The sequence below is a fragment of the Hyperolius riggenbachi genome, chromosome 10, assembly GCF_040937935.1.
Source record: "Hyperolius riggenbachi isolate aHypRig1 chromosome 10, aHypRig1.pri, whole genome shotgun sequence".
Lineage (NCBI taxonomy): Eukaryota > Metazoa > Chordata > Amphibia > Anura > Hyperoliidae > Hyperolius > Hyperolius riggenbachi.
Window position 1 is genome coordinate 204,020,816 of NC_090655.1, and position 18,645 is coordinate 204,039,460.

At 46.5% G+C, this 18,645-nt stretch overlaps 1 protein-coding gene across 1 annotated transcript in view; it reads right to left on the minus strand.

Annotated features, from left to right (window-relative positions):
- LOC137536213 (uncharacterized) overlaps positions 1-18,645 on the minus strand; it is a 116,095-nt gene that overhangs the window by 73,743 nt on the left and 23,707 nt on the right. Inside the window, exon 2 of the mRNA XM_068258324.1 lies at positions 1,470-1,934. Within this exon, the coding sequence (XP_068114425.1) occupies positions 1,470-1,922 (453 nt within the window). The 5' untranslated portion in view covers positions 1,923-1,934. The remainder of the gene's footprint in view (positions 1-1,469; positions 1,935-18,645) is intronic.

Sequence of the window (18,645 nt, forward strand, 5' to 3'; positions counted from 1 at the left end):
AACAAAGTAAAAAATTATGAAGCCACACAACAAGACAGTTTGCTTAAAAATAAAAATGGGAATAAACGTTACCAGCAGGGACAGAGCGTTGTTTGCGGGAGCCCGCGGTTCTGGTTGGACCAGGGCAGTTCTAGCGTCTTTGCTATCTCCAGGGAACTACAACACTAAATCTTCCTAGCTGAGGTTTTATAGCCAGATTTGTGGCCTGGGGCCACTCAAATGTCCTGATCCAGTAATAATCCAATTCTTCAGGTGTGACAGCACATCTTGGCTTGCTGTGACATGCAAATTTCCTGGTTTCCTGTTAGCCTTTTAAGTTCCCAGACTCAGTTGGTCCTGATTTGTATATTGGTACAATGGAGCTGTCTACATGCATTCAAAGTTCAAAGCAATGCAACACCCTTCCAGCAGATTCAGGACAAAAGCGGGGGTCGTTAGGTAATTACCTGTTTCCTTGCTGGAGACCGCAGTGTCCAGAGGAACTAAATGCTAATGTACTTCACACTGCCATACAGACAATCACATTAGCAGCTTCCTTGAGCCAGGTGACAATTATACCCCCCAAAGCCAGACTTGCTTTTAGCAGGCATACACATATGACACAGACAGAAAATGAAACTTGGCTTCAAATAGATACAAGTTATACCAAATGGCCGCTGTATTATATGCAATATCACAAATGGCTTCCGTGTTATGACAGTCGCTACACAAATATTGACACCAAGAGGACTAACATTTACATGCTGGAAGTGTCAACTGGTAAAAACAGTTATTCGCTCACCTGACGTTATCACTACGGCTTTGATCTACATGTACACGCCGGACGCCTTAAAGCACTTTATTCAACAAATTTACAAATGTAATGTGATTTTTGCCCTTTAGAAATTATAACATGTCTCTGCGTAAAATAAATATTTTTCTGTGCAAATTTTGCCGTGTATCCCCCTCTGGCATGCCACTGTCCTGGTCTTAAAACAACTTTTACATTAATTTGGTGGCCAGAAATAGTCCCTATAAAGTGTTAGAATTCACTTGCCCATTGAAGTCTACAGCAGTGCGCCATGTCCACCGGTTCGAAACGGTCATGGAATTGTTAATCCATCACTATTGCGCACATAGCACAACTTGAGTCATGTACACAACACATGCACTAGTCATATAACATGCATCGCACAAATAGCATAATGCACAGTATACAATCAATGTGAGTTCCGCTATGCATGCAACATGTTACATTGATGGGGCAAATACCACTAATGTTCTTTAATATCTTTGTTCCAGGATGGTTAAAGATTACTCAGTTATAAGTTATGAAAAAAAACAGTACTGTCGCGGGGGATGCTAATCCCACCTTCACTCATTTCTTTGGGTTTGAAAAACTTCATACATGTTAGTATGTTCCACAGACACCCCAATGACCTAACTGAAAGCAAAAAAATAAGAATACAATTTGAATACTAATCACTTACTGCGCGAAATGGCAATGGTAACTTTCTCATGCACCAACATGTGTTTTGTGACCCGAGAGCTGCAGGATTTTGAGCACTGGCAACCAATAGGTGACTTGTTGTTGGGGCGCTGTAAGGGATATTGTTGAAGGTGGTTGTTGGTTGTACATTCCTCTGTGGAGCATTAGCTGGAACATGCACCTGGGCTCCATTGTGAGAAGTAGGCCATACTGGTGCATAGGAGACATCGTTCTCTGCAACTGGAGCACTAGGAGTGACATTCAGCTGGAAACCCACAGGATTGGCACACAATGATGGAAAATTACCGATAGTTTCATAAGCTGGAGGAGGTTCATGATATTGTTGGTTAGGATATGGAACTAACACAGGTTGTTGAGGATATGCCGCGATTCCAGTGTTGTAGTGAGGAGATCCATAGCACTCACCATCTACGCCATTACCGGGAGTGGGCATCACCAATGTAAACTGTGGGGGGAAAAATAGTTTATTCTGTAACTTAAGTAAAAATAGTCTTAAAATTAACATTCAATAAGGTAAACAAGAAAGGAATATGACAGAACTGTATTGGAACTATGGCACAATGCATTGTTTACAAGGAAATATTGGTAACTAAATCCTTCACGTCCCTCTCAGTTCAGGTGTTCTTTAAAGGACACCTGAGGTGAAAATAAACTAATGAAATAAAAAATTGTATCTATCTTCCTTCTCCTAAAAATGACTTTTTAAGATATTCCATAGTTTTATTTTATATTTAAATCTACTTTTTAAGTTTCTACTCTTTTTTATTGTTTTTGCTCAATGACACATTCATTGAAGTATGCCAGAGCTAAAATCTATAAACCATTGGTCCTTTTTATCTCTTTCCTGCTCTCAAAAGCCATTTTCTGCTAGGAAAGTGTTTTATAGTTAGAATTTCTTATCAGTGAGGATCACACTATAGTCTGACTCAGGTCTGACTCAGACAGGAACTGCCACTTACATACCTGATGTTTAACTCTTTCAGGCAGAGAATGAAAAAAAAAGGAGCACAGCATAGTTATTTGTTTGCAAGACACTGTACATACACATATCTGGCACTAGTAAAAAAAGGGCGCACAGGGATAGTGGACAAAAAGGGCGCCGCCATAGACTGCAATGCAAAATATCGGCTATTCGGCGCCCGACAGGAAAAAAGGGCGCACGAGAAATAGCGGTTACAGGGATCGTGTTAACAAAGGTTTCCGTTTACAGGATAAAGTTTATAACAAATATCGTTTACAAGTTCGTTTAGACTTTGTATTATACTTATTTTTTCGCTTGTAAATTTCGCTTATATGGGTTTTAACTAGTTTTTTTCGTTTTAAAAATGCGCTTATAAAACTATAACAACTAAAATTTCGTTTACACTTCTTTTATCATTTAAAATTCGTTTTCATATGTATAATGCTTAAATAACGTTTCTAAAGCTGATCGTATTAGAAATACATCGCTTATGGTATTAACTTTGTTTTTACACTTCTAATGCGTTGATTATAGTTACTAAAATATCGCTTTAAATATTACTGTTATTTTAAGATTTCTACGTGATTTTAAGGCTAGTTATTCCATTACAAATTACTGTTATTTTAAGATTTCTACGTGATTTTAAGGCTAGTTATTCTATTACAAATATATAAATTATTTTATTCATGTTATTTGGAGTGAAGTATTTTAAGGATTAAATATATTATTGTTTATATGTGTTTAGCGTGTTTTGTGCAGTGGGGATGGTTAGGTTTAGGCATTACTAGGGGGTTTAGGGGTTAGGGATAGGTACAGGGAGGGTTAGGACCAGGGTGGTGGTTAGTTTTAGGTTTAGGCACCAACAGGGGGGTCTTAGGTTTAGGCACCACCAGGGGAGTCTTAGGTTTAGGCACCAACAGGGGGGTCTTAGGTTTAGGCACCAGAAGGGGAGTCTTAGGTTTAGGCACCAACAGGGGGGTCTTAGGTTTAGGCACCACCAGGGGAGTCTTAGGTTTAGGCACCAACAGGGGGGTCTTAGGTTTAGGCACCACCAGGGGGGTCTTAGGTTTAGGCACCAACAGGGGGGTCTTAGGTTTAGGCACCAACAGGGGGGTCTTAGGTTTAGGCACCAACAGGGGGGTCTTAGGTTTAGGCACCAACAGGGGGGTCTTAGGTTTAGGCACCACCAGGGGAGTCTTAGGTTTAGGCACCACCAGGGGGGTCTTAGGTTTAGGCACCAACAGGGGGGTCTAGGGGTTAGGGATAGGTACAGGGAGGGCTCTGTATGAGAGTAAGGTTAGGTATAGTTATAGTACAATATATGTAATAAATACAATTTATTACATTATGTGTATTTACACAAAGGGGGGTCTAGGTGTGAGGGATAGGGATAAGGAGAGATATCTGTGACCCTAAAGTTAGGTATAATTGTAGTAAAATACCTGTAAAACCTACCATTCTAGTACTATGCTTAATACAAGTGTAAATATCGTTTTTGCTATAGACGCTATTTGACGTTTCATTTCAGAATTCGTTTACTGTTATAGACGGTATTTTGCCATTTCATTTCCGTTTATTTAACGTATTTAGCACTAAATTATCGTTTAAAACCTCTTAAACGAAAAATACGGTTTTGCATTCAAACTTCTAAATTCGGCTACACCCTGCGCCCTTTTTTCCAGGCGCCCTTTTTTGATATACGCCACATATCTATCTCATTATGCCACATATATCCTTCAAAGCACAACCTACCAGAGGCCAAATTACTTAAGATAAGCACAGAGCTACTGTATGTTCACAATGGATTCACTGTGCATGGTCCACTCCTCATCTCTTTACACCAGGTTTCCATAATCACTCTTTGACAAATCTGGTTTGTTTGTATGGAAAAACAGGGGGCAGATTACTTAATGCATTTTTTTTTATCTGTGGATGAGCATACCTATGACAACGTTGTGAAGTTATGGACACACATCAAATTCTAAGCTCAGCCATTCTGTCAATAATGAAAACAATAATTCTAAAATCTGGCATGAAGCCAGTGGACAACTATCATGCAACGGTGTACTGATATTTAAAGAGCGGTCCAGCACCATCTTGCTTACATCCACAAGCTGGCTTTTATATGGAGTCACTCATACACCTCTTCTGACAGGGTGTGGAAGGAATCAGGTCCCACTTCCCTTGGTTACTGAGTGATAACTGGACACTTATAGGCCAAAACCTTTACTCTTTATGACATTTAAAAATCAAAGGACTCACAAAACATGTTGCGTGCCCCAAGCTTGGCTTTATCTTTATACTATTGTTGTAATGTTTATGCATATTGGGGACCATTTCTCCTGATATTTTTGTATAAGGCAGTCAGATGCTGAGAGCAAGGAATGGAGGATGACCAGCTATACTGTCTGAGAGCTGGAGTTCTAAAGTAGAGCGGATATTCCTGCGAATCTGTACTTATTCAAGAGTTTTGCTTCCGAAAACTCTGGCACAATGGCACTAATCACTAAAGCTTATATGTCCTGGGATATTCAGGACACAGCAGATGCAGCAGAGCAAGCTGTGACTGTCTCAATCACTGCACACCAGGAAGTAAGGAAGATGCACGGAGCTCTGGAACTCAGTCTGTGTGTACAGCTAGTGATGTCACGAACCTCCATTTTTTGGTTCGCGAACTTTCGCAGGAGGTTCGGTTCGCGCGAACTTTCGCGAACCGCAATAGACTTCAATGGGGAGGCGAACTTAAAAATTTAGAAAAATTTCTACCGGCTGGAAAAATGATAGAAAACATGTTTCAAGGGATCTAATACCTGGAGGAAGACATTATTGAGTGAAATACACATCAAAAGTCCCAGGCAAAAATCTAGATTTCACATAAACCCCTATCACAAATCTCATTCAATGTTCAATTACAGGCCTACACTGCTTTACAACATCAGGCAATGTATAACTGCCTCCTCCCTCTCTCCTTCCTCCCGGAGGGAGTAGGGTCTCATCTTCCAGGGGATTGTAGAATTTCAAAAGCCAGCTTATATGCTTTGGCCAGGAATTGAACCCAGGTCTTGGCCGGGAATTGAACCCAGGTCTGAGTGCTTGGTAGATAGCTCTCTTAACCGCTATTCCACCACCAACACTACATGCTGAAGGCAGCCTAGCATGTACCATTATGATATATCCTAGAGAAAAATGAGCTTGCTTAAAGATTTGTAGGCTTTCAAAAGCCAGCTTACATACCTTGGCCGGGAATTGAACCCAAGTCTGAGTGCGTGGTAGATAGCTCTCTTAACTGCTATACCACCACCAACACTACATTCTGAAACCAGCCTAGCATGTACCATTATGATATATCCTAGAGAAAAATGAGCTTGCTTAAAGATTTGTAGGCTTTCAAAAGCCAGCTTACATACCTTGGCCGGGAGTTGAACCCAGGTCTGAGTGCGTGGTAGATAGCTCTCTTAACCGCTATACCACCACCAACACTACATTCTGTAACCAGCCTAGCATGTACCATGGGTTCAATTCCCGGCCAAGGTATGTAAGCTGGCTCAGGAGAATGATTGGCAACAATGCTGACTGTGATGTAGAGGGTCAAAGTTCTGCTCAATAGAGCATTAAGGGGGGAATCGAACTTCCGGGAAAGTTCGCTTTCGCAGGCGAACGCGAACCACCCGAAGTTCGCCTGGAACCGTTCGCCGGCGAACCGTTTGGGACATCTCTATGTACAGCAAAGCAGGGTGGCTTTAGAGCAGGAGAGCTGATTTACTTTGACATGTGGCCTCTTGTCTCTCCCCAAGTCCTGCCGCCCTTCTGCCCAAGACCATGGACTTTGTGGCCTTTCCAGAAATCTGGCCCTGTCTGTGTCTGCCAGCGTACTGTCATTGTTTCTGTCAGCATATTGTAAAGTCTGTGTCCTGTCTCTGCCAGCATAGTGTGGTGCCTCGGTGTCTGCCAGTGTAATGTCACAATTCCTGTCAGCATATTGTAAAGTCTGTGTCCTGTTTCTGCCAGTGTAGTGTGGTGCCTCAGTGTCTGCCAGTGTAATGTCACAATTCCTGTTAAAAAAATGTAAAGTCCAGTGATGCTCGGATGTCTCGATCCACAAATTCAGGGACCACAGCCGTTGCCCAAAATAAATCCGCCTCCGGCATAATTGGATCTGGATTTCGATACGCGTCCACGGCACGACGCGGATTTTCGGCCGTGAATGACACGATCACGGCCAGATCCATTTCCGGATCCGGATTTTCTTTCAACATTAATAGCAAAGCCCCCATACATGCTACAATCCCCCAAATTGCATGGATTATCAAGGTGATAAGGGGCTACAACTTCAACATAAAAAATTCCAAAAATATATATTTTTTTTAATGGATTTTAAAGTGAAATCAACACTTTAAATGGGGCTATTAATTGGTAATAAGTGGTTTTAAACAGGGAAATACACGTTAAGCAATCACAGAGATGAAGGTGAGTCCCAATGATACTTGGCGGTGATGGTACCACTGGAGGAGGATGAGTGGCTGACGCCAAAATGGCCCAGAGAGCTTTTTGTAATCTGTTGGGGGTTTTTTGCAGCGATTAGCAATGGCATAACAGCAGAGTTAGTGGACCTGGGCAGTGTGAATGCAGACTTTAGTAGCGACTAAATCAGAAGGTCAAAGCGGCCTGTCAGTGCGGCAGCACAGAAGGACCATGGCAGCTCACTGGTAGTAGCACAGTGTAATAGTGCTGCCCCAAAAATTAGATGCATCTGGTAACCAGGGCAGAGTGAACGCAGAGTAGTACTAGTAGCGACTGAGTAAGGAGGACAAAGCGGCTGGTCAGCTCAGCAGCACAGAAGGACCATGGCAACTCAGTGGTAGTAGTACCACAGTGTAATAGTGCTGCCCCAAAAATTAGATGCGCCCCGTGACCCGGGCAGAGTGAACGCAGAGTAGTACTAGTAGCGACTGAGTCAGGAGGACAAAGCGGCCGGTCAGTTCAGCAGCACAGAAGGACCATGGCAACTCACTGGTAGTAGTACCACAGTGTAATAGTGCTGCCCCAAAAATTAGATGCGTCCGGTGACCCGGGAAGAGTGAACGCAGAGTAGTACTAGTAGTGTTGATCGAACACCCAGATATTCGGGTTCGGGTCGGCTCGGCCAAACATGGTCCAGATGTTCGGCATATTCGGCTGAACACCGATCTTAACCACTTGAGGACCACAGTCTTTTCGCCCCTTAACCTCCTTGCCGGTTATCCCAAACTCAGTTTGGGGTAACCTGCGCAGGAGGATTTCTCAGGCCCCGCTGGGCCGATTTGCATAATTTTTTTTCCTACATGCAGCTAGCACTTTGCTAGCTGCGTGTAGTACGCGATCGCCACCGCTCGCCGCCGATTCGCCGCTACCCGCCGCGCCGAGCCGCCCCCCCCCCCCGCCCCAGACCCCTGCGCAGCCTGGCCAATCAGTGGCAGGCAGCGCTAAGGGGCGGATCGGGATTCCCTCTGACGTCACGACGTCCATGACGTCGGTGACGTCATCCCGCCCGGTCGCCATGGCGACCGGGGAAGCCCTGCAGGAAATCCCGTTCTCAACGGGATTTCCTGCATACTCTGATCGCCGAAGGCGATCGGAGTGGGTGGGGGGATGCCGCCGCTCAGCGGCTATCATGTAGCGAGCCCTGGGCTCGCTACATGATTTTAAAAAAAAAATTTAAAAAAAGTGCGGCGCTGCCTCCTTGCCGGATTTTTTAGAACGGCAAGGAGGTTAAGGACCAGAGCCTTTTTTTCCATTCAGACCACTGCAGCTTTCACGGTTTATTGCTCGGTCATACAACCTACCACCTAAATGAATTTTACCTCCTTTTCTTGTCACTAATACAGCTTTCTTTTAGTGCTATTTGATTGCTGCTGCGAGTTTTAGTTTCTATTATATTCATCAAAAAAGACATGAATTTTGTCAAAAAAATGACTTTTTTTAACTTTCTGTGCTGACATTTTTCAAATAAAGTAAAATTTCCTATACATTTGAGAGCGAAAGTTATTCTGCTACATGTCTTTGATAAAAAAAAAAAAAAAAACATTCAGTGTATATTTATTAGATTGGGTAAAAGTTATAGCATTTACAAACTATGGTGCCAAAAGTGAATTTTCCTATTTTCAAGCATCTCTGACTATTCTGACCCCCTGTCATGTTTCATGAGGTGCTAAAATTCCAGGATAGTATAAATACCCCCCAAATGACCCCATTTTGGAAAGAAGACATCCCAAAGTATTCAGTGAGAGGTATGGTGATTAGAGTTGGGCCGAACCTCCGATTTTAGGTTCGCGAACCGGGTTCGCAAACTTCCGCGGAAGGTTCGGTTCGCGTTAAAGTTCGCGAACCGCAATAGACTTCAATGGGGATGCGAACTTTGAAAAAAAAAATTATGCTGGCCACAAAAGTGATAGAAAAGATGTTTCAAGGGGTCTAACACCTGGAGGGGGGCATGGCGGAGTGGGATACATGCCAAAAGTCCCCGGGAAAAATCTGGATTTGACGCAAAGCAGCGTTTTAAGGGCAGAAATCACATTGAATGCTAAATGACAGGCCTAAAGTGCTTTAAAACATCTTGCATGTGTATACATCAATCAGGTAGTGTAATTAAGGTACTGCTACAGTAGCGGGTCCACTGAACAGAACAGGTGTGCAGTGGCGGGTTCACTGAACAGTACAGGTATACAGTGGCGGGTTCACAGAACAGGTATGCAGTGGCAGGTTCACTGAACAGAACAGGTATGCAGTGGCGGGTTCACTGAACAGGTATACAGTGGCGGGTTCACTGAACAGAACAAGTATACAGTGGCAGGTTCACTGAACACAACAGGTATGCAGTGGCGGGTTTACTGAACAGTACAGGTATACAGTGGCGGGTTCACAGAACAGGTATACAGTGGCAGGTTCACTGAACACAACAGGTATGCAGTGGCGGGTTCACTGAACAGTACAGGTATACAGTGGCGGGTTCACAGAACAGGTATGCAGTGGCAGGTTTACTGAACAGAACAGGTATGCAGTGGCGGGTTCACTGAACAGGTATACAGTGGCGGGTCCACTGAACAGAACAGGTATGCAGTGGCAGGTTCACTGAACACAACAGGTATGCAGTGGTGGGTTCACAGAACAGGTATGCAGTGGTGGGTTCACAGAACAGGTATGCAGTGGTGGGTTCACAGAACAGGTATGCAGTGGCAGGTTCACTGAACAGGTATGCAGTGGTGGGTTCACTGAACAGGTATGCAGTGGTGGGTTCACAGAACAGGTATGCAGTGTTGGGTTCACAGAACAGGTATGCAGTGGTGGGTTCACAGTACAGGTATGCAGTGGTGGGTTCACAGTACAGGTATGCAGTGGTGGGTTCACAGAACAGGTATGCAGTATTGGGTTCACAGAACAGGTATGCAGTGGTGGGTTCACAGTACAGGTATGCAGTGGTGGGTTCACAGAACAGGTATGCAGTGTTGGGTTCACAGAACAGGTATGCAGCCAGGAACAAGCTAAGCCTAACTAATCTTTCCCTATGAGAGACAGTCTGCAGCAGCTCGCCCTACTCTCACTAATGCAGGCACACGAGTGACCGTAATGGCCGCCGCTGCCTGCCTTATATAAGGGGGGTGGGGCTCCAGGGGCTAGTGTAGCCTAATTGGCTACACTGGGCCTGCTGACTGTGATGTAGAGGGTCAAAGTTGACCCTCCATGTGCATTATGGGGCGAACCGAACTTCCGCAAAGGTTCGCCTGCGGGACGCGAACGCGAACCACGGAAGTTCGCATGGAACCGTTCGCAGGCGAACCGTTCGGCCCAACTCTAATGGTGAGGTCATAGAAGATTTCATTTTTTTTCACAAGTTAGCGGAAAATGACACTTTGTGACAAAAAAAAAAAAAAAGTTTCCATTTCTTCTAACTTGCGACAAAAAAAAATGAAATCTGCCACGGACTCACTATGCTCCTCTCTGAATACCTTGAAGTGTCTACTTTCCAAATTGGGGTCCTTTGTGGGGTGTGTTCACTGTCCTGGCATTTTGGGGGGTGCCTAATTGTAAGCACCCCTGTAAAGCCTAAAGATGCTCATTGGACTTTGGGCCCCTTAGCGCAGTTAGGCTGCAAAAAAGTGCCACACATGTGGTATTGCCATACTCAGGAGAAGTAGTATAATGTGTTTTGGGGTGTATTTTTACACATACCCATGCTGGGTGGGAGAAATATCTCCCCATGACAATTTTTTGATTTTTTTTTTACACACAATTGTCTATTTACAGAGATATTTCTCCCAGTCAGCATGGGTATGTGTAAAAATACACCCCAAAACACATTGTACTACTTCTCCTGAGTACGGCGACATATACTGGGACATATACACCTGCCTACATATAGAGTTGGGCCGAACGGTTCGCCTGCGAACGGTTCCATGCGAACTTCAGTGGTTCGCGTTTGCGTCCCGCAGGCGAACCTTTGCGGAAATTCGGTTCGCCCCATAATGCACATGGAGGGTCAACTTTGACCCTCTACATCACAGTCAGCAGGCCCAGTGTAGCCAATTAGGCTACACTAGCCCCTGGAGCCCCACCCCCCCTTATATAAGGCAGGCAGCGGCGGCCATTACGGCCACTCGTGTGCCTGCATTAGTCAGAGTAGGGCGAGCTGCTGCAGACTGTCTCTCAGGGAAAGATTAGTTAGGCTTAGCTTGTTCCTGTCTGGCTGCATACCTGTTCTGTGAACCCACCACTGCATACCTGTGCTGTGAACCCACCACTGCATACCTGTGCTGTGAACCCACCACTGCATACCTGTTCTGTTCAGTGGACCCGCCACTGCATACCTGTTCTGTTTAGTGAACCCGCCACTGCATACCTGTTCTGTTCAGTGGACCCGCCACTGTATACCTGTTCATTGAACCCACCACTGCATACCTGTGCTGTGAACCCACCACTGCATACCTGTGCTGTGAACCCACCACTGCATACCTGTGCTGTGAACCCACCACTGCATACCTGTGCTGTGAACCCACCACTGCATACCTGTGCTGTGAACCCACCACTGCATACCTGTTCTGTTCAGTGGACCCGCCACTGTATACCTGTTCTGTTTAGTGAACCCGCCACTGCATACCTGTTCTGTTCAGTGAACCCACCGCATCAGTGCGCATACCTGTTCTGTTCAGTGGACCCGCCACTGCATACCTGTTCTGTTTAGTGAACCGCCACTGTATACCTGTACTCTCGCCATGGTGCGCACCAGTAAAGCACGGCCGTCACTACACAAACAGCTGTTTGCGGTGCGTTACACGATGAGTTTGGTGTGTCAGTGTGAAGCAGTACCTTAATTACACTACCTGATTGATGTATACACATGCAAGATGTTTGAAAGCACTTTAGGCCTGTCATTTAGCATTCAATATGATTTCTGCCCTTAAAACGCTGCTTTGCGTCAAATCCAGATTTTTCCCGGGGACTTTTGGCATGTATCCCACTCCGCCATCCCCCCCTCCAGGTGTTAGACCCCTTGAAACATCTTTTCCATCACTTTTGTGGCCAGCATAATTATTTTTTTTTTTCAAAGTTCGCGTCCCCATTGAAGTCTATTGCGGTTCGCGAACTTTAACGCGAACCGAACCTTTCGCGAAAGTTCGCGAACCCGGTTCGCGAACCGAAAATCGGAGGTTCGGCCCAACTCTACCTACATATACTGGGACATATACCCCTGCCTACATATACTGGGACATATACCCCTGGCTACATATACTGGGACATATACCCCCTGCCTACATATACTGGGACATATACACATGTCTACATATACTGGGACATATACACCTGCCTACATATACTGGGCTAATCCATCCGGCGCGTGCGACGAGAGGAGGTAAGTTCCGCCCGCTGCCAGCCGCTGCACACTTCATTCCGGACTCCGGAGGGGACAGCGAGAGAGGGAGGGAGAGCCCCCTAAGGTGAATGCCCATAGCTCTCCCTCTTCTCTGTGCTGCTCCCCTCCTGCTGGGGGCACACCTGGCTACATATACTGGGACATATCCCCCTGGCTACATATACTGGGACATATACACCTGGCTACATATACTGGGACATATACCCCTGCCTACATATACTGGGACATATACACCTGCCTACATATACTGGGACATATACCCCTGCCTACATATACTGGGACATATACCCCTGCCTACATATACTGGGACATATACCCCTGCCTACATATACTGGGACATATACCCCTGCCTACATATACTGGGACATATCCCCCTGGCTACATATACTGGGACATATCCCCCTGGCTACATATACTGGGACATATACCCCTGGCTACATATACTGGGACATATACCCCCTGCCTACATATACTGGGACATATACACCTGTCTACATATATTGGGACATATCCCCCTGGCTACATATACTGGGACATATACACCTGCCTACATATACTGGGACATATACCCCTGCCTACATATACTGGGACATATACACCTGCCTACATATACTGGGACATATACCCCTGCCTACATATACTGGGACATATACCCCTGCCTACATATACTGGGACATATACCCCTGCCTACACATATTGGGACATATACCCCTGGCTACTTTTTCTGGGGACATATACCCCTGCCTACATATACTGGGACATATCCCCCTGGCTACATATACTGGGACATATCCCCCTGGCTACATATACTGGGACATATACCCCTGCCTACATATACTGGGACATATACCCCTGCCTACATATACTGGGACATATACCCCTGCCTACATATACTGGGGACATATACCCCTGCCTACATATACTGGGCACATATACCCCTGCCTACATATACTGGGCACATATACCCCTGCCTACATATACTGGGCACATATACCCCTGCCTACATATACTGGGCACATATACCCCTGCCTACATATACTGGGCACATATACCCCTGGCTACCTGTTCTGGGGACATCTCTACCCCTGGCTACCAGTTCTGGGGACATCTATACCGCTGGCCACCTATTTTGGGGACACCTATAGACCTGGGGCTACCTATTTTTGGGGAACCACTGCTGTCAGATTGAGTGTATTTTGGGGAACTGCTGCCAGGTGAGAGGTGTGCCAGGTGAATTTGTCTTGTTGCGGGCCTCATGATTACTGACTTTGTCTTGTTGGGGGCCTCATGATTTGTTGGGGGCCTCAAGATTGCTGAATTTGTCTTGTTGGGGGCCTCATGATTGCTGAATTTGTCTTGTTGGGGGCCTCATGATTGCTGAATTTGTCTTGTTGGGGGCCTCATGATTGCTGAGTTGGTCATGTTGGGGGCCTCATGATTGCTGAATTTGTCTTGATGGGGGGGGGGGGGGGGGGCGCCTCATGATTGCTGAATTTGTCTTGTTGGGGGTCACATGATTGCTAACTGCGAGACTATGGTAAAAGCTGAATTATCATCATATGAGACAATAGCATTAAACCTACTTTTTCCGTTTTTAAAACAGAAAATGAAACTGGGAGGTTCTAAAAAAAATGAATAATTTTTTTCAGGAGTACGATGGATGAAATTGTTTATCTTCACAGTTTATTTTCAACTTAATTTTCCATAATGTTCATGTATGAGTTAAAACGTTTGTATTTAGTTTAAATTGCTGTTGGCACTTTGTGATAGTAAAGTGACTTTGCAGTTTGGACACTCGACCTCCAAAAGGTTCGCCACCACTGTTCTAATCTAATGTCCCACCATTGCTTAGTTCATGTAAACTTGTCTCCACCCACGACCACACCCACATTCTGGTTCATGACCACACCCATTTTTCGCGCCGCATGACGTAGCTCCATTTTTTGGCGCGCCACACAACACCAGCCCAAATTTTTTGATCCCCACTTTTTGCCCCCCCCCCTGGAAAATTTTCTGCGGACGCCCATGTTTAGGGCCCCTAAAATTCCAGGGCAGTATAGGATCCCACAAATGACCCCATTTTAGAAAGAAGACACCCCAAGGTATTCCGTTTTTTTGTCACAAGTTAGCGGAAATTGATTTTAATTGTGTTTTTCACAAAGTGTCATTTTCCGCTAACTGGGCTGGGGTCTAAGGGTGTTCTGAGGGTGTGGGTGGGTGATTGGGTGCCCTAGGGGCAGATTAGGGTCTAATCTGATGGGTATCAGTGACAGGGGGTGATTGATGGGTAATTAGTGGGTGTTTAGGGTAGAGAACAGATTTAAACACTGCACTTGGGAGGTGAGCTGACATCGGATCTGCGGGCGATCTATTGGTGTGGGTGGGTGATCAGATTGCCCGCAAGGGGCAGGTTAGGGGCTGATTGATGGGTGGCAGTGACAGGGGGTGATTGATGGGTGGCAGTGACAGGGGGTGATTGATGGGTGATTGATAGGTGATTGACAGGTGATCAGTGGGTTATTACAGGGAAGAAGAGATGTAAATAATGCACTGGCGAATTGATAAGGGGGGGGGTCTGAGGGCAATCTGAGCGTGTGGGGCGAGTGATTGGGTGCCCGCAAGGGGCAGATTATGGTCTATTCTGATGGGTAACAGTGACAGGTGGTGATAGGGGGTGATTGATGGGTAATTAGTGGGTGTTTAGAGGAGAGAACAGATGTAAACACTGCACTTGGGAGGTGATCTGACATCGGATCTGCGGGCGATCTATTGGTGTGGGTGGGCGATCAGATTGCCGGCAAGGGGCAGGTTAGGGGCTGATTGAAGGGTGGCAGTGACAGGGGGTGATTGATGGGTGGCAGTGACAGGGGGTGATTGATTGGTGATTGATAGGTGATTGACAGGTGATCAGTGGGTTATTACAGGGAAGAAGAGATGTAAATATTGCACTGGCGAATTGATAAGGGGGGGTCTGAGGGCAATCTGAGCGTGTAGGCGGGTGATTGGGTGCCCGCAAGGGGCAGATTAGGGTCTGATCTGATGGGTAACAGTGACAGGTGGTGATAGGGGGTGATTGATGGGTAATTAGTGGGTGTTTAGAGGAGAGAACAGATGTAAACACTGCACTTGGGAGGTGATCTGATGTCGGATCTGCGGGCGATCTATTGGGGTGGGTGGGTGATCAGCTTGCCCGCAAGCGGCAGGTTAGGGGCTGATTGATGGGTGGCAGTGACAGGGGGTGATTGATGGGTGATTGATGGGTGATTGACAGGTGATTGACAGGTGATTGGCAGGTGATCAGGGGAGATAGATGCATACAGTACACAGGGTGGGGGGGTCTGGGGAGAATATGAGGGGTGGTGGGGTGATCAGGAGGGAGCAGGGGGCAGTTTAGGGTTAAAAAAAATAGTGTGTTTGGTGCAGACTAGGGTGGCTGCAGCCTGCCCTGGTGGTCCCTCGGACACTGGGACCACCAGGGCAGGAGGCAGCCAGTATAATACACTTTGTAAACATTACAAAGTGTATTATACACTTTGTATGCAGCGATCCGGGTGCTAGTAACCCGCCGGCGCTTCCGAACGGCCGGCGGGTTACAGCGCGGGGGGGTCGGAGCCAGTCGCCGGCGACTGATCGCGTCACGAATGACGCGATCGCCGCATAACCACGCCCGCCACCGCCACCGCCGATGGGCGTATTGCGGTCGTTTGGGCCCAGCCCTTGCCGCCGCCCGCCGCCCATCGACTTAAGGCGGTCGGCAAGTGGTTAATGGAAGTCAATGGAGACCCGAGCTTGCCTGCTTTGCAGGCCTGGAAATGACTTGCAAAATGATGGAAACTTCTGCAAAATGGGTTGGAAATAGTGGGGGGGGGGGGGGCATTTTACACATAGATCTTAGGCTCAGAATAAAAGCAGGAACTCATGTTTCCAGAGCAGTGAGCCAATTATACTTGACTGCCAATAAAACACATAAAACTCCCAAACAAAGACATATGTGTATGGGGAAAAACTGCACGCTTAACCCCCTTGGCGGTATGAAAAATACCGCCAGGGGGCAGCGCAGCAGGTTTTTTTTAATTTTTTTTTTTTTAAAATCATGTAGCGAGCCCAGGGCTTGCTACATGATAGCCGCTGCTCAGCGGCATCCCCCCAGCCCCGCCGATCGCCTCCGGCGATAGGCGATCAGGAAATCCCGTTCAAAGAACGGGATTTCCTGGAGGGCTTCCCCCGTCAGCGACGTCGGGACGTCATTGGGAGACCCGATCCACCCCTTGGCGCTGCCTGGCACTGATTGGCCAGGCAGCGAAGGGGTCTGGGGGGGGCGCGCGCCGCACCGGATAGCGGCGATCGGGCGCGCGGCGGCGGCGATCGGGGTGCTGGCGCAGCTAGCAAAGTGCTAGCTGCGTCCAGCAAAAAAAAATTATGTAAATCGGCCCAGCAGGGCCTGAGCGGCACCCTCCGGCGGCTTACCCCGTGTCACACACGGGGTTACCGCCAAGGAGGTTAAGGCCAATGCAGTTTATCGCCATGCATTGATAAATATAATAGAAATTAGATATTCCTGAAAAGCTGTCCTAGTACCAATGGGACCGGCAACGCTAACCCAGCACACAGGATGGAAGTGGAGGTACAGGAGAGCAAGGCTACGCTTTGTGACACAACCCAGGCCTTACATGAGCAGGGATGCTCGAATGTACCCAAATTCGATTTGAGTAAACTTGAATTCGGGTCCGGGTCAAATTCGGGTTCGGCCGTGATCACGACGACCAGTAGAATTCAAATCGAATTCGGACCGTGATCGATACTTGAATTCGGGTTTCGAATTCATGATCACGAATTCGGATGGCCTTAAAGCAATTTTTTTTTTTAAAGGGAAATCACTATTAAATAGGTGTAATTAAAAAAATAAATAAAAAGATGGAAAACTTTTTTCCTGCATTTCTTGTTTATTCTTCTTCACCTTCTACTTTTTCTTCTCTCCATCTTTGGCGAGATTGCTCTTCTTCACTCAGTGATGTCAGGTAATGTCTGACTGCCTTATCAACTATCCATGGTTCTTTCTCTACCATAGTTAAAGCTTACTTCTATTTTTTCAAATTACTTTTTCTACTGGTTCTACAGTACCTTCAATGAAAATGTTAGTGAGGGCAAGTCTGGCATCCATTCAACTGTGCAATTAACTTTCTTTGGTACTTTTTCAGTACCATGGTGTCCACGGCGGGTAACAAACAGGCCGGGGAATCCTGCTTCAATTCCGTTCCGGAGTTGGAACCTAAGAAACGGCTACCACAAGGAAGGCAGCAGGCACGGCAGGGGATACACTGGTCCTGACTGTGAGGGTAAAAGAAAGAACCGACCAGGGCTTTTTTGAGGCCCTGCTGTAAAGGACGAGCTGCCGAGATCTACAGCTTAGGTGGGGGAATCTGTCCATAGGAGAAGTATTAGTCGTGGCTCGAGTGGTGTCCACTGCGGGTAACAGGCCCGGGAATCCTGCTTCGATTCCATTCCGGAGTTGGAACCTAAGAAACAGCTACCACAAGGAAGGCAGCAGGCACGGCAGGGGGATACACTGGTCCTGACTGTGAGAGTAAAAGAAAGAACCGACCAGGACTTTTTCGAGGCCCTGCTGTGAAGGACGAGCTGCCAAGATCTACAGCTTAGGTGGGGGAATCTGTCCATAGGAGAAGTATTAACCGTGGCTCGAGTGGTGTCCATGGCGGGTAACAGGCCGGGGAATCCTGCTTCGATTCCGTTCCGGAGTTGGAACCTAAGAAACGGCTACCACAAGGAAGGCAGCAGGCACGGCAGGGGATACACTGGTCCTGACTCTAAAAGTAAAAGAAAGAACCGACAAGGACTTTTTCGAGGCCCTGCTGTAAAGGACGAGCTGCCGAGATCTACAGCTTAGGTGAGGGAATCTGTCCATAGCAGGGGATTCACTGGTCCTGACTGTGAGAGTAAAAGAAAGAACCGACCAGGACTTTTTCATACATTAAAATTTAAGATCATCTTGAAACTTTTTTGTCTCTTCAAAAATATTTCTTTACTATATATCCTATCCTTGTACTTATATGGTCAGTACGGCAGCACAGAAGGACCATGGCAACTCACTGATAGTACCACAGTTTGATAGTGCTGCCCAAAAAATTAGATGCATCCGTGGACCCGGGCAGTGGGAACGCAGATTTTAGTACCTAAACACATGATACAACATGTTTTCCGGGGTCTGAGGCACATACAGATGGTCCCAATCATCATCATCATCATCATAGAACTCTTCTCCTGACCCCCCCA